The sequence below is a fragment of the Triturus cristatus genome, chromosome 12 (assembly GCF_964204655.1).
Source record: "Triturus cristatus chromosome 12, aTriCri1.1, whole genome shotgun sequence".
NCBI lineage: Eukaryota > Metazoa > Chordata > Amphibia > Caudata > Salamandridae > Triturus > Triturus cristatus.
Window position 1 is genome coordinate 738,505,847 of NC_140595.1, and position 25,288 is coordinate 738,531,134.

Sequence of the window (25,288 nt, forward strand, 5' to 3'; positions counted from 1 at the left end):
TTTAGTGAGTCCCTATTCTAAGAGCTATAGTTGTGAAAGTCCTGCCAACTACTCTTCCCCTAGTGAAGCTCATCTTCTGAGCTTCTTCACTTACGCACTCTGTTCTAGTCTCATTCCTTTCCAAGACTGAGGCACCTGTCCACTGGCTTCTCTGGGTTTTACTTCTTCTCCTTTACCACTATCATCCCTTTCAGCTGCTGAGATGAATGGAACTCCGATTTCTGGCCTTGTGTGGGCTTGGTTAATGAATGTACTTTGAGGCTTGTTCCCGAGGCTGAGCCAGTGATATCATCACATCAGAAAGAACAGGTCTTGGTGAACACCAGCTTGGAGGACCTCAACTGGACTCTTGTTTCGAGACGGGGTTGATAAGGATGTGGTGACTTGCATTTCTGTTCCACTCATGGTGGCCATAACAGGTGCTGCAGATCAGATCTTAAGCGGGCTTGCCTTGAAGCCCCTGTTCCCTCCAAGGGTGACATACTTTTAATGGTTTGAACTGAGGGAGCTCAGGCGATGACTCCGGTGAGACCCAGTACTATCAGCATCACAAGGTGCTTCCGTTTAATATACCTCCAACTTTGATGCATGGCTCTTGTTGACTGACTGTAGAGCTGTGCGTGGCTGTGAAGGACCCCACAAGAACACTTTCATATTTGCAACTTTTCCTGGACTATTTTCATGCTTGAGGGATGGGAAAACAAGCTGGTAGGCACTCTAGCATACCTGCAGGGTACTGGGAACTTCTTGGAATTTGGAGAGGGTTAACTAGAGACAATATGGTAGAATCCAGCAGAAGTATCTCCGTAGAACACTGCGATTCGTATAGATATGGAAGTGGCCGACATGGAGGCATTCAGCAAGAGTGGTTGCACTACACAAGGGGCCACAATGAGTCAGCAATTAGCAGGATTTACCCATTTTCTTCTCAAGATCTCTCCTTTCCGTGACAAGTCAGCCAGCACAACATATTCCGAGATCTCCTAATACCATTCAAAACTCCTGTTTGGAGCCCCACTCCAAGTACTTGGTTTTGCCTTCTGTCAGCCAGAGTTGCGGCGGGAGGACAGGGTCCAGGATGCCTCTTTCAGCCTCAGGTTTGGGGTCTTTCCCTTTGATATTTCAATAGGCTGCTATCTCGAGCACCTCATTTGCTGCTGCTGCAGACTTTGCAAAGTGAGGGGCTAGGTGGAACCGCGGCAGGGAGCCTGCTGCTCTGGCCCATCTAGGTACCCACAAGCATCTGTGCATTCTGCCTCCCTTCTTCCACTGCCTTTCCCATCCATTGTGTACACCTTGGGATTGGTACAGAGGATTTACGCATGCAGTTATATGAGAATTGGTTGCAGCCTACACAGTCTGGTATTCTCGTCTCTATCTCAGCACGGTTATGGCTGCTCTTTTTGGGTTTCTCCTATTAGGTGCCGGGGAGGACAAAAGTGTATTAACAGTTAATTTGCAAATCTCTCTGTTCCAACATTTATATCTCCCAGTTCAGGTGTTCGCCTCCCTCTGTTCATGTGTCCCAGTATCTCAATGACCTGGTACTCTTTTCCCAGGCCTAGGACTCCCTGGTGTGGTTTATGCCACTGTGTCTTCAAGTGTGTATGTATCTCTCCCTGACCCAGTGTTGGCTTCCCTGTGTCTCACTGGGAGTTTTTGTGATCCCTTTGTACTTTTGTTTGTCTCTTCTTTACAGTGCATTTATGTCATAGTTTAGGATTGCCTGTCTCACTGCAGGTGAAACTATGTGCGAGTTCTTGCAGACAGTGTTTGTGGCTTCCTCCCCACATGTCAGTGTTCTTTTTTTCAGCTGCGAGCAAATGAATTTGCCAGACCAGGGGTCAAATTATACTAGGTGACCCAGAGGTGCAACAGGTATTAGCACCCGCTTCTTGCACCACCAGAGCATTTTGGTATTATAGAAGGGGCAGCAGATGCTTGTACAGCCCTTTCTTTCCTACAGTTCACAGTGGCACCATCACAAGGGGATGTTCCCTATTTGCATGGGGGTTGTCCCCAAGCAAATGAAGAAGGACCACGCCTTAGCGCCATATTACAGATGTGTGTGTAGAGGCAAAAGAGCGGTCAGAAAAAGCCTCGACTGTTAGCCACATAGAGGTGGTGCACAGTCAGTGCACTCCCGGAGGTCTTCCTTTTATGGGAGGAAAGTAGGTCATTCAGGAACTCCCATTCTCCTCATGGTGGAGGGGTGTTTTCACTCACTGCACCTGCCAACAGGAGAATCGCCGCTCCCCTTTCCAAGTCAGGCCCGGGTTGCCACTTCCACAGTGAAAGGTGGATCAACAGCTTCCACTAATGTACTGCCCCCAAGGGAACTGCTAGTTTGCAGCTGTACTGGGGACAACACATTTACTGTAATAGGGTGGACTGCCCAGCGGAGCCATGGGCACCCGGGTAAAGATGCACAGCAGCGCAGGCCAGGGAAAGGAGCCCTTTTTAGGTCTCGCTAGCGTAAGGCTGCGCGCATGCGCAGTCTCGCTGGCGAGATTTAGTGTTAACAGGGTATTTTCAGTAAGGGGCATTAAGCCCCACTCCTCTTTCCCATTGGCCGGTGTCAGTGTTTATGGTAAACGGCGGCCAGCCATTGGGAAAGAGGTGCTGGTGACGTTTTCGCTTGGCTTTTTGAGCCGTCCCATTTGGACGGCCTCGCCTGCCTTCCTTCTGCTGCAAAAGGTTTCTTATCTTTATGGGGCCAAACACATGGCCCCATAAAGAAAAGAAACCTTTTAGCAGGCGAGGCCGATTCCTTCAAAGCGGTGCAGAGACATAGAGAACGCCATGAAAGTAAGGCACAACACAGTCCACACATAAACAAGCATTTGCCATGCAATAGGTCTTGCTTTTGCGAGAGTTTGAGCTATTGGCATTGTAAATGTCAATGCCTTTTATTTATGTGTTTTGAAAACCTGCAAGCAGTGTGTAACCATACACTTTGTACTTATAGTCCTTGCTTATGAGAAGCAAGGCTGGCAGTAAAAGGGGCGCAGTTACTGCCAGCCTTGCTTCTCGTAAGTAACGACTATAAGTACAAAGAGTGTGATAACACTCTGCTTGCAGGTTTTCAAAACACATAAATAAAAGGCAATAACATTTAGAATGGCAATAGCTCAAACTCTCGCAAATGCGAGACCTATTGCATTGCAAATGCTTGTTGTAAAATAGGCCCGGGTGTCAGTAATTCAGGTTCCACATCCGAGCACTTGTACCACTATGCTCTGTTGTCCATGGCTGCGTGTTTTTGTTCTATTGTCACTGATGTGTGTTTTCATGCCCCACCTCCTTACATTGCCAAACAGGAAACATGGTCTAAAGCAGCAAGTTTTCCCTGAAGGAACCGGTGGCGCTTTAAAAAGAAGGTTTCCACTACAGAATAATCTGCCTACTGTCTCTGAAAACTCCTGACTTCATTCACAAAGGGAAGTGGACCCCCTCCCCTTAGAATACCACTTACTACCTCCTTTGAGTTGTTGCTAACAGAAAACCAAATGCGGTTGGAAATCATTGATACATATCATGTCAACTACTCATTGCGATAAACTCCCTCCGTTCATAGCAAAGAGTTTTTCAACTCGTAAAATGGGTTTAATAACCATAAAAACAACAACGTTGTGCTTGCAAAGCCTATGATTTTGAAAATTGAAGGGTTAGTGATGGAACAATGGCTTTTCGCATTCAACATTTACTCCCTGGACCCCAGGTGTGGCAGCAGTGAGGAGAGAGGCTAGGAGGCCCAAGCATTAATCCTTGGCACAATTCAGGAGTAAAAGAACTAAAGAAATCTCAGCCTGTATGCACTGTAGGAAAGCAAGACTTGGGAGTATATATGAAGGGCATGGAAGTGGATGAAAGAAGCTTGGTCTGTACAGTTCCCGGTGACTCCAGAGAGAGGGTGCAATGGATGACTCCTATATTTTACACAACAATGGCTGCAGAGGGCTTGGGTCTGGACTCGAGGGCCATAATAAGGGCTGCTGAGTTGCCATACATGACAATTGCAGTTTTCCTGGGTTTAATTTTCAGGTGAATCCTAATTCTCAAGAAGCTGAGCACATGCGGACAGTTTAGGCTGTAGGTCACAGGGGGTTGCATGTGGTTTGGTCTGAAGATAATGGGAGTGATGATAGAAATAGAGCAAAGAAACAAGAAGGCACCAAAAATATAAACTTCATGTTAATGTAGGGATCCCATTGTTATCTTCATTAGAATCTCAGTGATTTATGATTTAAAGGATCGCACGAAACCTCTTTTGATCCTAAGGGTCCTCTTTTTGATCACAGTACATTAACACAAAAAATTCAAGGCTGCTCTTGAGACACTACAATAGCCAGTTTTTTTAAGTACCACCCTCAAAATTGGGATTCTTTCTATGTTTCTTATTCTACTTTTCCCTGAAATATGTCCTCTCAAAAGCCCAATTTTGGAGGTTCCCTATATCATGGTTCAAAATACTAATTGGTTCTCTTTCAACTTTATCCCTTGCATCGACATATTGTTAGGATGCTGTATAGGATAATGTCCACTGGCGTAATATCATAGGTGGCTGAGCGATACCTAGTGGGAGCACATATTGCATTGCGATTCCCCCATTTACTATGCGTTGACTGTTGTCTGCATATGGGGAGGAGGTCAGGCCAAACACTTGCATTACAAGACCAAGAGACTCATGTGTGACCTGAAGAAGAGCGAGTGTGTTTAACACTTGGCCACTCCACATGGGAGTTTGCCCGCATCAAAGGAGAAAGGCGCCTCGTGTTGTGAGGAATGGTAGGACTCATAAGTGGACAAACATCTACATTTTCATGTTCTTCTGTCTGGAACTTAAAATTGGTTGGTTGACTGTCTCTAAAGTTGCTAGGAGCCCAGGGAGAACAAGAATATTTAGCATAACAAGTTAGTGCCAAATGGAGATTAGCTGCTTCAGCTCTATTTGTGCTGCAGCCCACGCGGACTGGGCTGGGCCGAGTATGGAATGTGATGAGCCTGCATTTGGTCAGGTCATGAAATCACTGTACCTCTGCTTCATATATTGCTCGCAGTGACCCTCAGATTGTCAGTAGAAGTGACTCACAAATACCGCCTACACATCACTATATCATCCACAAGGGCCCTCAAATTATCAGCCTTAATGAACCACTGATGCCAATCTCTGGTACATTTAGGGCCAGATGAATGAAAGTTTTTTGCATTTCATAACAGGACTAATCGCAATTTGTCCATTAAGAAATGTAAAACAGCTTTTTCATATGTAGAAACGCCAAAAAACAGTCACAATTTGCAAATTCTACCCAGTAGAAATCGCAAATTGCAGTTTAGGAAACACAAATAAGGATTACCCATTTGTAAGTCCTAAAGCACATGTAGAAAGCATTTCCTAAATGGGAATTGGGCAATTTGGAAATGCATTTACCATCGACTCAAAGTCGATGGTAACCATGTGCAAAATTTAAAAAATGAATTTTTTATTGTGACATGAAGCGCACATATGCCCCTACGTCATATGAGAATTTACGAATTTCGGAATGCCTCCAGGGGGGCCTTCAGCCCAGAGGCACCCTTGGGTTTGGAAGTCCTAAATTGCAATTTCCAATTAGGAAATCGCAATTTAGGAAATTCAATCCATTTCCTATTTGGCCCATAGGTGGGAATGCAATAGCATTTTTTTATTTGTGATTTACTTTGTAAGAATCGTTATTAGGAAATCACAACTTTTGTACATACCAGTTTGCATTTCCTAAATAGCGATTTCTGTGGAAGGGGGTACATTTGGCCCTTACTCTTATACCATTACGGAGATCACCAATCATCATACCTTTTGCACTTGTGTGTCACTGACGTCGCCCGCGGTGGCTGCGACAACATTGTTAACTGTGCATCACGGTTAGAGAACCAGCCACTTAGATACACCGCTGTCACGGCACATCTTTACCTGCGATCACCAATATCTCTCTACAACCCTCACTGCTCCTGCACGTTGCAGACATCACTCCCGGGGACTTTACTTCTTTTGTACTTGTCAATGACATGCACCCCAACAGGAGCGGATATCTTTTGATCTTGTGCAAGTCCGATATGATCTCCAGGTACCTTTGCACCTTCTGTACCGGAGTACCGCTGATGTCTGCCTAACTCCCTCACAGCTCTGTCACCTATGCAACAATTATATGGCTCGTTACTGGTGCATCACTGATATGACAATTCCTGTACCAGTGTATCACTGATCTCACGCAGTAGCTGTATACATTGCAAAGTCCCCCTCCCCTCCTCTCCTTCATATTACCTGAAATCCCTTGGGGCACCTTCTTTTCCTTGAGGTTACTGAGGAGAGGGGGGAAGGAACTGTCATTTGATGGTTCCGCCATATTTCTGCTCCGTCCGCCGCCTTGACGCAGAGATGGAGCTGTGGAGAGAGGTCAGTAGGTAAAATCAAATCCATTTTGAACATGACCAGACACACAACTGGTCTCACATTACAAGAGTAATGACCATCCTCCTGGATTCATACAATTCAAAGAAGTCACTCACCGCTGGCTGCAGACGCTTCATGGGAGTCTCAGTCAGTGCCCATCACAGGCTGCAAACACTTCATAGGATCTTGAGCTCTTTCCCCATTACCAGGTGCTCAAGCTTCCTCTAAGCTGCACTCATTTCTCATCAATGGCTTCACACGATTCACCTGAGCCTCACTCACCACTCACTTTCCAGAGTCTCACTCATGCTTGTTCAGTAGCTGAGAAACTTTCGATATGGATTCCTTCTTGACAGGCTTGCGGTGTTGGCAGTGATCTATTCTTTAGAAATCTCACTTTCTGGGAGTCACTCCACTCGCACCTCTAAGCTGTCCCCTTTGGAATGCACAGTCCATAAGTTGAGATGTACCATTGACCATACTTTGCTATTGATGCTTCTCTTTCACAAACACCCAGAGTACTTCAGTTGGGAGTTGGACCTGCGGCAATGGGTGCAGCTCAAAGAGGAGCTGAGCTATTGGATTTAGAGCATTTCGATCCAGAGCTGAAGTTTTGGATCTGGTTCATCTCAATGGGGAGTCAAAGCTATTAGATCTAGTGCAAATTATTTGGGAGTCAAAGTTATTAGATCTAGTGCAACGTCTTAGGGAGTCAAAGCTATTAGATCTAGTGCAAATTATTTGGGAGTCAAAGTTATTAGATCTAGTGCAACGTCTTAGGGAGTCAAAGCTATTAGATCTCGTGCAACACAGCGGTGAATTGGGAAGATGAAGCTAGTGCATCGCAATGGGGAGTTGAAGCTAGTGCATCGCAATGGGGAGTTGAAGCTAGTGCATCGCAATGGGGAGTTGAAGCTAGTGCATCGCAATGGGGAGTTGAAGCTAGTGCATCGCAATGGGGAGTTGAAGCTAATGCATCGCAATGATGAGTTGAAGCTAATGCATCGCAATGGGGAGTTGAAGCTAATGCATCGCAATGGGGAGTTGAAGCTAATGCATCGCAATGGGGAGTTGAAGCTAATGCATCGCAATGGGGAGTTGAAGCTAATGCATCGCAATGGGGAGTTGAAGCTAATGCATCGCAATGGGGAGTTGAAGCTAATGCATCGCAATGGGGAGTTGAAGCTAATGCATCGCAATGGGGAGTTGAAGCTAATGCATCGCAATGGGGAGTTGAAGCTAATGCATCGCAATGGGGAGTTGAAGCTAATGCATCGCAATGGGGAGTTGAAGCTAATGCATCGCAATGGGGAGTTGAAGCTAATGCATCGCAATGGGGAGTTGAAGCTAATGCATCGCAATGGGGAGTTGAAGCTAATGCATCGCAATGGGGAGTTGAAGCTAATGCATCGCAATGGGGAGTTGAAGCTAATGCATCGCAATGGGGAGTTGAAGCTAATGTATCGCAATGGGGAGTTGAAGCTAGTGCATCTCAATGGGGAGTAGAAGCTATTGGAGTGCATCTCAGTGGGGAGTTGAGGTTATTGGATACAGTAAAACTTGGTCGTCAGTTGGACCCACTGAATCCAGTACATTAAATAGGGGCTAGACCCACTACACCAGATGGGATGTGTGGTTCTAGACTGCTCTGAATCTCCGATTTTTGCAAACATGTAGACAGCATGACAGAGTAGGAATGGTGTATCTACCATGATTAAATTGCTAACCTTGACGGGACGGTCAAGAGAAAATACAGCCCAAAGTATATTGTGGATTCATTTTGAGAGTTTTTTTCTGCGCATTGCTAAAAGAAGAATTTATTGAAGAGTCCAAAATTTAGGTTTTCTAGGTCAGATGACATGACCGGATGAGATCTGAATAATAACTACAGGTCGAAACAACGCCACCCTCTACCCAAGTTGCTTGCTACCTTTTCAGGTTTTGCTAAGTGATACTATATATGTACGGATAAGATCTCCATTTATGTCATGAAATGATATGCAAACCGGGCAACTATTCAGTGTCTTGTTCTATTTTGCTTTATATATATATATTTGTTCAATGACTGAGCACTGCTTCGTCTGCACTATTTTTGGAATGTAAGAAGGGTATATTGTTGCTATATCACAAACATAAGAATTTTTATCATACAAAATTTTTTGCCCTGTATCCTTCTTGAATATATTTAGTATGATATATGTTATTGAATTTCCACACCTCTAAAGCAGATGCACAAGTGTTGATGAATGAGTCCCGCTAGATAATTATTTGGCTTTATTAGATCTACCCTTGTTCTTGTGGGCAAACAACGAGTTGTCCTTGTGTTGTATCCATGTCACCATGACACACTATTCCAGGCATTTGTTCTGTTACAGCATATGGAGATTACAACTCCCTAAATGCATGACTGGTAATTCTTTATGCTGACCATGCCATTTACAGGCACACCTTACTAGGAAAGGGTGTAACATGTCAAACTAACCCTGTAACTAGCATGTAGTCTCATGTATTGTGTGACATTGTCCAACAGTCCAGGATTTTTAGGCAGCTTCACTTTAATTAGATTTTTAAGCCCATACTTACAGTTAAAAAGAAATAGCTAGAGATCCCAGGTTGCAACATGCTGTTAGCTTAAAGAAAGGGCAAGATGATGGTGCCAGACATGCCATGGGCCCCATCTGATAGCTAGGGTTACCCGGATACCCATGGCCAGGTTTTGTGGGCTCATTTCCGAGAAAGGATTTCGCCACACCCCCTCAAGCAGTGACAGCCCATAGCAATCCCTGTACTAAACCTTAACAAGACGAGAGACATGAAATGTAATGAGATCATAGGAGACTAGTTAAAACCAGTTACTGGTACTGGCCAGCATCCCACAATAAGAATATGAGATACCAGCCTTACACCCATTGTTTGCATTCCAACTTTTATAGTAGACCAAATTGCTCTGTTAAACCTGCCAACATTAGGGTGGTTTTCCCCCCAGACCTTTTGCCTTACTCCTCCTATTTTTGATGAATTTGTTTTAAGAACCCTACCACTGGTTAGCAGTGGTAAAATACACAAAGTGCTTGTGTCCTCTCCTTTAAAACATGGTGAAATAGGCTAACACCCAATTAACATATTTAATTTACTTGCAAGTCCCTAATGAGGTGGAACTACATGTAAACAGGGCCTGTAATTTAAATGCCACTAGTGGACCTGCAGCACGGATTGTGCCACCCACATAAGTAGCCCTTTAAAGCTCTCAGTGGCCCGCTGTTGCAGACTGTGTGTGCAGATTTAAACTGCCATTTCAAATTGGCAAAATAAACCTTTTGCCAGGGTTAAATCTCCCTTTTTAAAACATACAAGTCACCCCTGAGGTAATCCTTCAACAGCCCATAGGGCAGGGTTCAGTGAATTTAAAAGGTTGTACATGTACTTTTTAAAGTTTAACATGTCCTGGTAATGATAACTCCTAAATTCGTACTTAACTATTATGAGGCCTACTTTCCCCATAGGATAACATTGGATCACCTTTTTACATTTGCGTATACAAAATGCTAACTTTCAACTGGGAGCTTGTCGGAAAGTTGAGTTTGGTCTCTAAAGAATTGTAATTTAAAACCCTCTCACTGTAAAGTTGGATTTTAAGTCACAATTCTGAAAAAACGACTTCTGGAAAGTCGGCATTTTCTTGTCCAAACCTTCTGGTGCCAGCAGCCTGTCACCTGGGTCACATGACTAGGTGTAGCTGGCAGTGGGTCTTTGTATATTACTCCAAGACAGTGAGACAAAGGGGGAATAAGTGTTGGCAGGAGGGGCCATCTGTCAGGATGAAGGGATAGGAGCTCTGGGAAAATCAATAGCCGCCATAATAAATAGGTCTCTCCTAAACTAAAAAATTAATTCACTACTTCTTAACAGAACCATGGGTGGAAACGAGGCTACTACGCTACCTCTCCTTGGAGAAGGAACATACTAGAAACCTAAGGTTCTATGTTCTACTCTGTCAAAATGTTTAGAGGAATAGGGACATTTAGCAGTCGCAAAACCTGAGATTGATTAAACAACAGAGTTTGGTATCACTCCATTTTGAAATTTGGCAACAGTTTACAGAATCGCACAATGGCTCTACAAGGGTATAACTAACCGCTATTTGAAAGGGGCATGCCTTGGGTTTCCCTTCCAAATAGCCATTTGATATGGTATGGATCAATGTTTGTGACCAAAATCTGTTTGCAAAACAGTGATATTTTACCAGCTCCCAGCATGGTGTGGTAAGCCTTTCAAAAAAGTGATAAGATCCCCTTGGTCTCCTTCCCCTCTGTTAATGTATTTTAAAAAATGTTTGTTGTGGAACAGGATGTGATCCAGGGGACCGCTGTCTACTCTCAAACAAACATTTGAAATGTTTTTATTAAAATGTAGCCCCATTTCCTTTAAGGAAAACAAGCTGCATTTAAAATATATATTTTCATTGAAAAAACAAAGGTTTCATGGACGTTATAGTTAGGATCACATTTAACTAAAAAAACCAATGAAATTCAGCAGTTGTAGTTGACTGAGTCAACTGTAACTTCCGCCTTCATACCACACTGCTTAGGGCCTCACATATTACATAACTCATGACAGGGTTAGTGACATCACTCATAAACATCATCCACAGAACTACTCAAACACCTACTCACACCCCAATACACCCTCCCATACATTAACAGACCCATAGGACTACTGATACACAGCCACTCGCTAAACCATAGAGCCACTCACTCACCCATACAACAGCCCACACAGTCACACACTCACCCATACACCTACCCACTCACCCATACACCTACCCACTCACCCATACACCTACCCACACACCCATACAGCTACCCACACACCCATACAGCTACTCACACACCCATACAGCTACTCACACACCCATACAGCTACTCACACACCCACTTCAACTATACAACCACTCACAAGGCCATTTTAGTCAATCAATAAAAAAAAATGTAAATTGATACTTGTATAGCGCACTACTCACCCGCAAGGGTCTCAAGGCGCTTGTACGAATTCCGCTGTGGAACCCATCCTGGCTTTCCCTGTGAGGCGTCCACTCCTGGGCACCCCCAAGGTGGAGGCCAGGCATCCTTAGTGTTGTGGGGGCCGTTGTGGAGATTAAGCAAGCTATTGCCCAGAGTTGCAGAGTGGGACTCCATGATTGGAATGGCACAGAGGCGAGAATTATCAGGTCCGTGGAATTTTTGAGCCCAAGACCCGCCGAGGCGGGGAATTGAACCCTGGTCCCGGGCTAGACCTCTGCATCAGGGCAGTCAGCATTTGTATAGTGCAGCACTGTCACCTCTATGGGTATCTGGATGATGTGAATTGGACGTCATAATAAAAGATCAGTAACAAGCAGAAAGAGGCAAGATTGCAGACAGAATCATCAGAAACAGCCAAAATAGAGGACAGGAGGGAGCAAAGGAAAAATATGAGATGGGGAGGAAAAAATGAATGGAGCAAAGAGTAGTGGACTGCAGGCAAGCTGGACAGGAGGACTGTCGCAGGGGGGACCTGGCCCGAGGTTTACTTATTTGGGTCATGCGTGCACTCCATTACGTAGGTACAGGGGCGAGCGCTTGGAGGAAAGAAACGGCAGGAAGAGGGGGAAGGTGGGCAGAAAGAGTCCAAATGCAGGTCAAAACTAGCAGCAAGAGGCAGAATAAAGGTCAGACACTAGCAGAAAGAGGCAGAATAAAGGTCAGAAACTAGTAAGAAAAATGAGCAGAGTGGGCACAAAACAGAAGGCAGCAGAGGTTACAGACTGCAGGCAAGCTGGACAGGAGGACCATTGTAGGGGGAGCTGGCCCAAGGACCTGCCATTCACTCTCCCTTACAGCCTCTGAACACAGCTGAACAATCACCCTTACAGCTACTCATATACCCACCCATATAACTACTTACATAATTATTCACACATCTATACAACCACCTACATACCAGCATACTCACCCATACAACCACACACACACACACACTGACTCTCCAATGAAGCCACTCACACAATAACTTTCTTAACCAAACACCCTCTCAAACAGCTAAACACACACCTATACAGCCACTTATACTGCCACTCACTCACCCGTACAGGTACTCGAACACCCACTCACCCACCCATAGAGCCACTCACTCACCCACACACAGAGCCACTCACTCACCCCCCCCACACACACACACACATTTATTTACCCTCTCACACACCTACTCACACACCCATATGGCCACTCACACAGTTAGACAGACTCACAGCCATCCGGATGACATATATTAGAAATAGTATCACTCATTAGTAGTAAAAGAAACAATAGTAATTTACTTATACAGTAGCTTACTATATATATTTATCTTTAAGTGTCAGAAACATTTACAAAACACTTTAACTTATTGGATGATGTCATCAGTGATGTCAATGACTGTCATGAGTAAAGTAATATGCGAGGTCAATAGCACTGCACTGCGGGCATAAGTTAGTTAGCTCAGGTAACTAACTGCTAAATTTTAATGGTTTTGTACGAGTGCAATGTTACCATAACTGTATCGTCCCTGTAACCTTTGCTTTTTCTGTGAATTTCCACGTTTTTAATTTTAATTCGATTTACTAACAATAATTTCCCTGTAACCTTTGTTTTTTTGTGAATTTCAATGTTCTTCATATGTTATTACCCAACTGTAACCTGTAACCTTTGAGAGTGGCTGTATGGGTCTGTGCGTGGGTGCGTGAGTGTCCGAGTGGGTTTCTGAGTGGATGCATGAACTGCTGAACGGATTTACATCAAATAACAACAAGCATTTACAATGCAATGGTTTCGGCATTGTTAAAGTTAGAGCTATTGGCATTGCTCATGACATTATTTTTGTTTATGTTTTTGTTTTTAAAACATTTAAAGAAACTGCATTGTTATTTACAATGTCAATAGCTTAATCACTCTCAAATGCGAGACCTATTGCATTTGCACCCACACACAGAGCCACACACACAAAGCCACACACACACACAGAGCCACTCACATAGAGCAACCCACACACAAATAGAGCCACCCACAGAGCCACCTACACACACAGTTACCCACACACAGACAGAGCCACCACACAGAGCCACCTACAAAAAAAAGCCACACACACAGAGCCACAGACACCCACACATTGAGCCACCTACACACACATTGAGCCACCCACACACACAGCCTCCCACCCACAGAGCCACACACACACACAGAGCCACACACACAGCCACACACCCACATACAGAACCACACACACACACACACACACACACAGAGCCACACACACACACACACACATAGATCTAGACACATACACATTGATCTTGGGAGCCAAAGCAGAAGTGGCACCCACTTCACCTCCTGTTCAAATGTTAACTGGTCTCTTTGTTGCTTATGGCTGTACTTGCGTGTTAAACTGGTACTAATGGTGTAAAACCTTTGTCCATGCAGTTAATATGTAAAAATGACAAACTAATTAAGCAATACCATCACAAAATGCACCGCATTATGATGCATAATGTGCCTTGTAGTGCCCCATAATTTAGTCAATCCTGCAACATAATTGGCTCCTTTCCTGTTGCATGATTCAAATGGCTTTGCAAGGTACCATATTGCACCCACATCACTACGAGATTAATGGGGAGCCTTAACCGTCCCAAATGTAATATTGGAATCTTTTTCAAGCAGATTACATAAACAAATAGCATGTACACTCTCTGCAGTGCCACTAAACTCACTAAGCTATCCCTGCACCATAAACTTCACAGAAGTTCTAAACTGCACTTTATTTGCATCGGATTCCTGTCTTGTTAGATTCAGTACCGTCTTTTCATCTCTTTGCTGATGTAAAGAAATACAAATAAAAGCATGTTTTCTAAGAATTCTTACAGCACTCCAGAAAAGAAAGACATTAATTCTGAAACTGACAGGAGGTAGTAACATCCTGTATTTCAAGGCAGGGAAACACCACAACTTAGTATCAGCCTTGGCAACACAAAACAAAGCCCCCATTTGTGAGTGTAAATGAGGAAGGAGCTCTGACAACGCAGAGTAACGTACTGCCCCTTTGACAACGCAGAGTAACGTACTGCCCCTTCTGCAAAGTGCTGCAGCGCCTCGCCAAGCGAAGGAAGCGCTATACACATTTTCATAGCATATAATCAAAGCTTGTCCCTTACTTCACAAGCATACCTACTCCTAGACGCCGCCAACAGACCTGTTCAATTCACATCCCTCTTAATCAGTCCGTGCTGATAACGTTAGTCTGAGAAATTAGCACTTTGCGAACCCACTGTATTGCGAGACGCACTTAATCTTTCATAGTGCAATGTGTTGCATCAAATTCCCCATGAACATTTTGCCTGCATTTTAAAGGTGACATTGTAATTAATGCACGAAGTTGCGTCGAAGCAGAAATAACCCAGGTAGAATGAAACTGCATGCTTCAGCCAGAGTAGGAAGAATCTTCCTAAATGGAAAACTAATTCAGTCTGATTAAACTGAAAACATAAAATAATAATACTTAAAAATAAAAATACACACATCGTCAATGGATGGCTGCAAGAGCGTTCCCCTTTGTGCAACTCAACTGAGAAACATATACACTGACTTGCACTTTGTTGTGGAACAGTGAACAATGAACTGCTTCTTGGCACTTAACAGCTGGCACAGCATACGTAACTTTAAATTCCACACTATATTAATAAAAATCGAAGGTGTAGCGCTAGGGTGCGATTGGAAAGCGCGACGGGCGCTATATATATTAACATCAACAGAAGTAAATGGTAATAAAACATGCTACACCATGTACTCACATTGACCTTCATGCTGCTACCCGGGTGCTTATTCCATAGTCCGGGGGACGCAATGGCTGCAGAAGACCCCCATACAACAGTAAAGAGGCCAGCCTATGCCTAGACAGATAACCAGACAGGCCGTAAATCCTGAGAAACAAATGAAAGTTCAGGGTCAACCCTTCATGTATGAAGGTCGTGAGCCAACTTTCATACTGCAAATGCAACGGTATAATTAATTCAAATAACGAAAAAACGCAGCGTCGTATGCCTATGAAAGGCAAGTGTCGACATAGGATTAAAATATGATAGACCAATCTGGCTCCAATCTAAACCAGACGCCTGATCGCGGTTCAACTACTGAAAATATATACATATGCTGAGGCCAATTAAAATCAAGATGGCAACTAGAAACAATTTCTTTATTTTTCTCCCATGAAGAGACAAATTCAGACAAGCCAATATATTCAAGCAAGTGAGTAAATACACTCCGTGCACTATTACGAGCTGACCGGACAGAAAGCTGCCTTGTGTGCATGATCTATGTTAAAAATAGTCACAAAGGCACGATCGCAAAGCCTGAAAAAAGTCAACAAACGGATATCGGGGTCGGAAAGGAGCCAATAAACACCGAGACGCTCCCAGGTCTCACCTCGATAAGAGTCGTTCAGGCTCCCGCAGAGTGGGGTCGAAGCGTGCTTTCACTTCCTGTGCGGCTGGAAAACGTTTAACTAACCGACGCACACGTGATGACGTAGGGTGTCTTAAAGCTATATCACCAATTGGATGACCCAGACATCTAAGGTTTTCGAAAACATATGTTCATAAATATTCGATGCAGAGGCCGCATTACCTCCTAATCTTCATATAAGAATGTCACCAAAATACACATGAAGTCGGAGACAAATGTCAGCAAAGAAATAACATCAAGTTTACCGGTATCCCTTTGATGTGTATCATGCCTGAAGTCTTGGTGCTTATTCCATAGTCCGGGGGACGCAATGGCTGCAGAAGACCCCCATACAACAGCAGCGGCATTTTCGGATTCGGGGCGTGTTTTTCTTTCTCTCCTCTTGCCATTGGCTGGAATGTTTACAATCCAGAGGAGAGAAAGAAATCGAAAAAACACGCCCACGAATCCGAAAAATACGGGGCTTGTTTGGAGAGACAAAGCTCTTCTCCAATGGCTGCCCAGCATTTAAGAGGACAGCCAATGGAGAAGAGGAGAGAAGAGGGGCGGGTCAAGCCCCACTACTCCAAGTCATTAAATCTCGCGAGCGAGACTGCGCAAGCGCAGCCTTCGCTAGCCGAGACCTAAAAAGAACCCTTTCTGGACCAAGAACTATCTTTCTGCCAAACATAGTGTAATTCCATTCAGCGGTTCAGGCTGTAGTCATGTTCAAAATCCTAATGTGAATTAACATGGGAAACGCACTTTTTTTGACCTACCCTTTTTCCTCTGCCTCAGCTTGACGGACTGCCCTGAAACTTACCATGCAGAACTAGAATCATCGGCACACTATTTTTGGAAAATTTAGGGAAGATTTGTCAAACAGGGCTAAAAATATAGGCAAGTCAAAAATGCTTTTCCTAGGGAAACATGGTCCTAACCATAACAATCTACTAGGGACTGCCAGTAGGTAATTTATATAAAATTTATTTCATCCTAATGGCGATAGCCAGTTGGTAGTTTTAGTTAAAACCAATCTTTCCCATAGACCAAGCACTGTTACACAAATCCTCACGAAACATTCAAACTAGTTTACCACTAACTTCGTGAAGCGGGGGCGAGAAAAAGGGTGGTCCCAAATCAATTTTTCCCCATGCAGTGTCTATGGGGATTTGCAATTTTTTGACACAGCTACAGCCCGAACCACTGAACAGATTCACACCAAATTTAGTCAGGGAGGTGTGCTACCTCCAGGCTAGTACCACCCCATAGGTTGTCTACACCCTGAGGTGGACACAATTGTAAATAAGTAGCCATCTTTGCGCAGGCATACTTAGGAATTCTGTGACAGGGTTATTCCTACTTCCCACAGGTAGTGGTCATATAGGGGCTTGGTGACCCCGAAAGTCAGTAGTCCATTGGCTACTACCAAATACTCCCCTAATGCCCCTAAATTCAGTATTTAGGGGAGTCCCTGGCGAGAAGCCGATTCTGACAACCTAGGAAGAGAGAGGACACTGAAGAGCCGCAAAAGCAGAGGAGAGAAGAAGCAGCTGACCTGGTAGCAACTCTGCCAGCTTGTCTGCATCCTCGTCAAAATCTGCAACAAAGTTGACTAGTCCTTCAGCTATTGACTCCAGAAGCCTGGGAGGACTGCCTGCCTTTGATAAAGACCCAAGATCTACGTGAACAAAGGACCTGCTCTAATGCACCCTGCAGGAATTCAACAGCAAAGACTCCGAGGTCTCCGGAACCGTCAAAAACTTGACACCTGAAGCAACCACTGCATTAGTTGACCCTGGTTAGAGCTGAAGTGGACCAACGGTGTCAAAAAAGTCCCCCAACCATCCAGAGCGTGAGTAAATCATGGTTTCACCCCTCAAGGACTCCCCGATGCCGCCTGCAGCCTCTGCACGCAGCCCCCCCTTCAAATGAGACTGCTCCCGGTAGGAAAACCTGACACCTAAAGTCACCTCTGCATCTGTCACCCCGAAGCTGCGGAGAAGAGGACCCAGTTTGTCCCTACGTCCCAGAGACCCGCAAGACTTCAACCCTCTGTTAGTTCAACCGGACTGGTCTTCCAGCCAGAGCCTTCAGCCTCTTTTCACGGTGACCAATCTCCATAGAAACCAATATTGGGCTCTCAAAGCTTTTTAGCACCCTCCACCAGGCTGCCCCATGCCACTAGTAGTGTACTGCTGGTGCTGCCTTGGACCCTGACCACCACTCACCTTAACTCCTGGAGATTGGTCCCATAAGTCGCTGTGCTGTATCTGTTTGCAGAACCTGTTCTTCCTTCAGTAGGATAACATTGCAGAACTCAAAAACTGCACCTCGTCCACTTTTTGAACTGAAAAGAATTTATATTTAAAAACATACTTATCTGAATGATTTTCTCAGATGTCTAAACATATATAAAGATACTTGCTATTTTATAAATTGGTGTGGATCTCCTTCTTGAGTCGTATGGGCCATTAATTGATCATTGTGTGGATTTGCAGATGTGTTGCACTCCTCTGTTTTAAGCCCAAGGCTGCCTGACCACACTACCCCCAACAGAGCACTTTAGGATTGCATAGCAAGCCCCTGTCCACTCATATGGGAACCCCTGGACTCTTTTCACTGCATTTCAGAGTTCTAATATATCACACTAAGAGCCAGCTTCCTACACCTATACTGTGCTGCAGTCAGATCTTGCAGTTCTTAAACTTGTCTTGCTTGCTGTACATCACCTTATATTAGATAGGCAACAGTAGTAGCCCTCCTGTCAAAAAATATCCCTCTGGAGCCCAGCGGATTCTGCCAGTCTCCCTCATGAAGGAAGCAGCTCAAATGTGGAGTTACAAAACAACTCCAAGCCATGGTGGCGATTTACAACATTCATCGTTATGTTGTACAACGTTCTTCGCAATACGTGATAGTACAGATCTCTGCACCAGAGATCGAGATGGATTCCCACAGTATCTGGGTCCTGAAGCTGTTAGGTCTTTATGCAGCAATCAAAACCATCATCCAGACCATCCTGAGCTGGCTGAACCAGATTACACGGCCCTGCTCCGAGTTGGTTTCTTTTTTTAGTTTTATTTTGTTGTTTCGTAAAGCGCTAGCTTGAGATAGAGAGCCACTTCGTAGGGCTGTTAGCTGGACACAGCCAGTTTTTAGGTCTGGCCGGCTGTAGACAGCTTCCATTGCGTTGAAGATCTCAGGCCATCAATTCTTTGAGCCAGCACCTTTCATCCACTGGTTTTCATGTGTTTTGCATTGTTTACCATTGTTAGGTGGAGCTCTCCAGCGAGCCACGGCATTTCCAAGATAGTTACTTTGTCCCATTTGTGTTCCCATAGGGGTTGACATCCAGTGTGCCTGTTGTTAAACTGCAGATATTTTGCATGTAATATTTTATATATTTACTTTGTTGACACAATGACAGTTTAATTTCTATTTTTAGACCTTTTTAGGTCTCGCCTGAGACAGCACATGCGGTCTCTTCGAGACATTTAGTAAGTGGCTTTGAAAAGTGCCACCAGAGGCTTTTGGCGGCCTAAAGCTTGAGTGCATGAGAGCGTGCACGCCCTCAGCCGCCATCTGCCTTTCTATCATGGCTCATTAAGCCACCTCCACCCCCTTGCGGTCTGCTCTCAATACCCACCTCCCTTCTCCCCCTCCCTTCTCGTTAGCTTGTTATCAGTTCTGTTTCGTCTTAGCTTGCTTCTTTTAAGTAGTGGTTTTCCCTTTGACGTTGCTCTGTTGGGTCGTGCCCTTCCTCCGCTTTCATAAAAAATACCTTGGACGCCTATGTTTGTGTTGTGGGAATTGGAAACCCGTAACGTTTCTCACTAGCAGGTACCAGTTATTTAGAACCCAACTTTCACTGCAAGGCTGGGGCTTTTGTCAATGTCCTCGTCACCCCCCCAATGAGATGAAGAGGCCACAGCTGTAGTGCGTGCGCTGATGGCCCATCTAAGCTCACACTGTGGAAGGGGGGTGGGGGGCACGGCAGGGGGGGGACAGAGAGCCTGTGGTCTAACCTGGCTTTCATAGCTAAAGCACGAGCAGAGCCATCAAAATATATAAATCTGGCAACAAATGGCATGAAATATATAATGAAGGACTTTAAAAAAAAATTAAAAACTTTCAACGTTTGAGTATCTCAGTTAAATAGATACCGTTGTATTACGGAATGGAACGGCATTTGTTGAAAATAATATTTTTTTAAACATCAAGCATTCAAGAATATCCCCGTGCCCCGATTACGTTACCTATTACAGTTTACCATGGACTCTATTTTATAGTGATGTAGTTCTAATTATGCCCTGCAGCTACTGCGATTGTATATTAAAATAAGGGCTCCCGGTTTTCCGTTTAAACGGATTTTTACATATAAATACAGACGGAAAACAAGTTTTCCTTTGTCTGTATTTATATGTAAAAACGGGAAAATACTAGCGCATTTTGCGGCGCTGCCCTGCTCCAGCAGAGAGTTGCAAAACAGGATGGTATGGTGATTGCTCACCACAGAGTAAGCATCGCCTCTGGCGTTATCAGTTTTTAAAACAAAGCCTCGTTTAGAAGTGACTTGTCTTTTAAAGACCTGTGAAGTACTCGGGTGCGGCTGGCAGCACAAAAACCCGGGAAGCTGTCTCAGTCCGGACTATTGAATTAATTTAAGGAAAGAAATGCATCTTCAACAATGTTTCATGCTTAGCAATTTCTCTGTCCCGAAGGAGGGTTGCACCCCGTTGAAGAATTTCACAGGTGTTATTTCAGTCAAGATTAACATATCACTACGGAGACAGTGAAGCGTTGGATTGAACTCTCTGCAGTTACACGTGTACATATGACATCTTAAAGACTGTGGCTGATACAAGACTAGTTGAACTGTTTGTGATGTTTTTGTCATGTCATATTTTTAGTCATATATTTTGTTTTAGGTGTTTTCACTTTTCGAGTAATGAAACAAGCATTCATGTTGTTTTATAATTCATGTAATTTTGTTTTTACTAATTATGTAGTTTGGATGCATCGTGAGTTTCTGGGGAGGGGGGCAAGTGGGATTCGCGAGCACGTGTTTATCAAATTTTTTGTTATAGTTGATCAGAATACGAACTGTTAGTGGGGAGAGCATCGCGCGCGTTGAGGTTTCTGACACATGGTTGGATAACCGAGGTATAGCAGCGGGGTAATGAGTCACGGGGTTGGGAGCACGTAGAGTGATTGGGCACATGTAGATGTGAATGTGGTTTAAAACAGGTGCGAATGGTTGTGATGCTGCATGATGGTCAATAGCTCGAAGAAATGGAGACGAGGAAGTTATGTTGCCGGTAGCGATTTCAATGAGGTGATTCATTTTACAGAACTGATAGATGGGGTAGATGGGAGCTCGGCATACAAATTGGAGGCATACGGGGAGAGATGAGAGGGGCACGATCGTGTCAGTTTGGATTGGATTGAGAAGGTGGCAAACTCATTAAGGATTATCAGGAGAAGGGTAAGATGTGAGATTTGTATTCAGATGTCAGTGACTTGGAGAGAGAAGAGGGGGGGGAACGAGTGGTGGGATGGGTTTGATTCACGAGGATAGCTAGAAAGCAGAACAACATTGGGTAGTGCATTGTGGGAGTTGTGGTTTCCATCAAAGGACTGGAGTGTGGGGTACAGTAGAGGGGTGAAAGAGTCATTGGTAAAATAAGAAAATGGACAAGATGAGAGTTTGGGAGGGAGATTGAAGTTATATGGAGAGATATGGGAGAGGTATGAGCGGCAGAATGGGTTTGATGCACAAGGATATATGGTGATTTTTGTTTTTTTTAGTTTTTTTAGAATTACAAGGAAACAGTAAAGTGCAAGTCACCCTCACTGTGCAATCTGTGTCAGTTAGGGTATGGAAAATCCCAATATTTTTCCCAATTAAAAAATGATAACATGCAATTTAGAAAGCAGTGTTGGGCACAGAAACACATGCTTTTTCAGGCAGCATATTACTCTTGTCTAGTGCTTAATTTGAATTGAGTTGCTTCCAGGTGTTTATAGTGGGGCACAATTGGGTTGTAGTTGAAGGCAGAGTGAGTTTCTCTCAGTGGGGCAGTATGGTGTACAGTGTAGGAGAGGATGTGGCACTCTGTGCCGATGACAGAAACTGCAAGGCTCTGAGACAAATTGCTTTTGATAGCACTTTTAGGCGTATTTGGGACATTCTGCGAATGGCAAACTTTTCAGATGAATGTATTGTGTTGACCAATAACAAACAAGTGCATGTGTGCATTGTCAATTTAAATAAATGTGGAAAAATACTAGCTGCAGCATAGTCTTTTACTTGTGGGAAAAATAAATATGGATAAATACAGACGGAAATGGCAAAAAAATAAATACCATAAAACCGGGAGCCCTAATTAAAATCAATCATTCCTCGGAATTTCCCTCGAAACAATTCAGGTTCTAAAATTTAAATTGCTAGCCAGCTCACTGATGCAGCCCAGGTTATGCTACACAGTTAAATGTTGCCATATAATATGCCTCAGGCGTTTGTTTCCAGGCACCATTGCGAAATAAGAGCCGTCAGTCAGAGGACTCTATGGTCTTTCTAAAGGTAAAACGGATGTGAACATTACCGCGAACTACCCACTGCCTTTAGTGTTAATAATCATTAACTGCAAACTACAACAGCACACATGAAACAGGCATCACGAACAAAGGAAACGCAGCTGTGTTGTGGCTTAGGCTTTTGCAGTGTAGTGTTTTGTGATAGGTTAGGATGAAATGAATAGGCATCATAAATCTGTATTAACCATCTGACTCATTTGTTCTGCCGTATATCTGAGAGACTACAGCGTTGGGCTTAAATTGTGCACCCCTCAGAGGTGTTTTGCCTGAGCAGCGGAGAGCTCCGTGTGGCAGGAACAGGAGCAGTTATTAAAGTTAGCAGTCACTTTTAATTTGATTACTTTTCTTGATCTGGATTCAGTAGTACAATACCAAACATGTATTTGCAATACAATAGGTCTCGCATTTACGAGAGTTTGAGCTATTGGCATTGTAAATGACAATGCCTTTAACTTATGTTTTAAAAACCAAAACATAAATAAAAGGCATTGCCATTTACAATGCCAATAGCTCAAACTCTCGTAAATGCGAGACCTATTGCAATGCAAATGCTTGTTTTTAATCTCACGGTGATATTCATTTATTGCCCTGTGCATGATAGATAACATGTTGAATTTGCAGCTTTTTTTGCTCACACAGTAACAGTGTGCATGCACGCAGGCTTTCTAAAGATGGATTGAAAATGCTGACCCTTTGTCACATTTTGCCGTGGAAGCCTTTTAAGTTCACACTCAGAATGCAAACTTGCTCTTCCGACACCTTTTCGTAACACTCCTTTTTCAGGATACAGCTTCACCCCGATAATAAAGACTGCTAAGGGCCCCTACTCCCACCTTTAAAATGGACCAGGATGTTGCTTGGTTATTGAGATTTTCTCCATACAACAGCTGGTGGTAAGACACAGTCACTGATCTGTTATCAAACACGTCCCCCAACAACAAGCCAGACTAATTGGCTTTGGCAGTGCCCTTTACTACTGCCGACCCCTATGCAAGGGGCTGAAAACGTCAGTACAGAGGCATAGACATCCCTGTGTCTGGCAGTACAAAGGAGCACGAGTTGCTGCAAAGAGGGCCCTCAAACCCCTGGGCCTCGGCGCTACTGCACCTGCTGCACTGTTAACAGCTACGGCCCTGATCAACAAAGTGGGTTCATGGAGAGATGTGAAACCCTCAGTGAAGGTGCAGGGTTTGCAGAGACGTTGTCAGGCATAGGCAAAGTGAGTCTGGCCCAGGGCCCCAGCCTTTCAAGGGGCCACTGATAGCCCCAGCTCTGTCCTACAGAGATTCTTGCCCTGATGTCCTTGAATATTTCTTAACCAGATGGTGGTAAATACCCTTTGCCTTTCATTTATTTTTTAATGTGGGTGATGTGGGAGGATCTATTTACAGACATTTTGCTGACAAATGTGTTTGTTTCATGCAACATCCATGAAAAAGTTTTTAAAAATGTTTTTTAGATCAAAACAGGACCTCCCATATGAGAAATGGGAGTGGGTCGCAGAGATTTGCAGAAATATTAGGCAGCTGCTGCTGCGTGACAATATTGAAAACACGTCACCATCTCTAATATTAGATGTAAACACATTAAGAATTTGGACAAGTGTGCCTGTGCACTGTCAGTGACCTGGGCATGAAAGAGCTGTAACTGGATTATAAATCGAACGCTCTTCCAACAAGCATTGGCATAGCCAATAGGTCTCGCTTTTAGGACCTTATAAGTATTTAGTTGGCAGCACAATATCCTTGGTGCAACAACATCAACTGTTGCATGGCTAAACACTTATAAGGTACCAGCATTAGCCATGCAACAGCTGAGGTTGTTGCACCAAGGATATTGTGCTGCAAAACTAAGTACTTATAAGGTCCCAAAAGCGAGACCTATTGGCTATGCCAATGCTTGTTTTTATTGCAGGGTTGGAGGCAACTGAGGTTGGATGGAGGGTCAACATGGAAAACCAAGGATGGGGGGGGGGGAAAAACACTATGATGCGGACTTCAGTTTTTGCATCATAGCACTTTTTAGGTCTCGCCTGACCCAGCGCATGCGCTGGTCTGGCCAGACTTATTGAGAGGGCTCCAAAAAGTGCTACCAGGCCAGCATAGAGCTACAGTGCATGTGCGCGGGCGCGCGCACCACGCTTTACCGCAATTACTTTCATTGATGTTTGATCGTGATCACGATCGCGATCACTTTCACTTGCATAGCCAATAGGTCTCGCTTTTGGGACCTTATAAGTATTTAGTTATGCAACTGTTGCTTAGCTAAACACTTATAAGGTCCCAAAGGCGAGACCTATTGGCTATGCCAATGCTTGTTTGTTATGTCTGTGGAAACACTGACAACAGAGGGGGTAACACATACAACAGGGGCAACATGGACAACTGAGGGAGCTGGCTGAGAGGCAATTCTGACAACAGGGGTGAAGGAAGATGCTGGAAGCAAGCACACAGTCAATGGCCAGTGAAAAATGTATTTGAAAGGAAAACTGCCTTTTCTTGGACGTCTTATGGTCTATCCTTTGCTTTAAACAAATTGTTGGGTTGAGCATTTTACTTTGGAACTAGTGTATGATCAAATCTGTAAAAATAATCTGTTTTTCCAAGGCTGTCATGTCAAAGCAATGCATAACTGGGTTATGAAAACTGCTGTTAATGGCAGTTCACAGAGCTATACATAAGGCTCTTTTCTAATGACGAAAGCTCTTGACCTGGTAATAAAGGGGAACAGCAAATTTAAAAACGGATAGCAC

General features: G+C 44.1%; 1 protein-coding gene across 3 annotated transcripts in view; it reads right to left on the bottom strand.

The window, feature by feature from the left end:
• The window catches only part of LOC146782631 (transmembrane protein 272-like), an 82,376-nt gene that overhangs the window by 50,400 nt on the left and 6,688 nt on the right, over positions 1–25,288 (bottom strand). Inside the window, exons 2-4 of one of the 3 annotated variants that reach the window (XM_085637513.1) lie at positions 18,168–18,286; positions 11,451–11,780; positions 6,302–6,421 (exon numbers count right to left, since the gene is read on the bottom strand). In XM_085637513.1, the coding sequence (XP_085493639.1) occupies positions 6,302–6,421; positions 11,451–11,625 (295 nt within the window). In that variant the 5' untranslated portion in view covers positions 11,626–11,780; positions 18,168–18,286. The remainder of the gene's footprint in view (positions 1–6,301; positions 6,422–11,450; positions 11,781–18,167; positions 18,287–25,288) is intronic. The other 2 variants (XM_085637515.1, XM_085637514.1) reach the window with 2 other exon arrangements.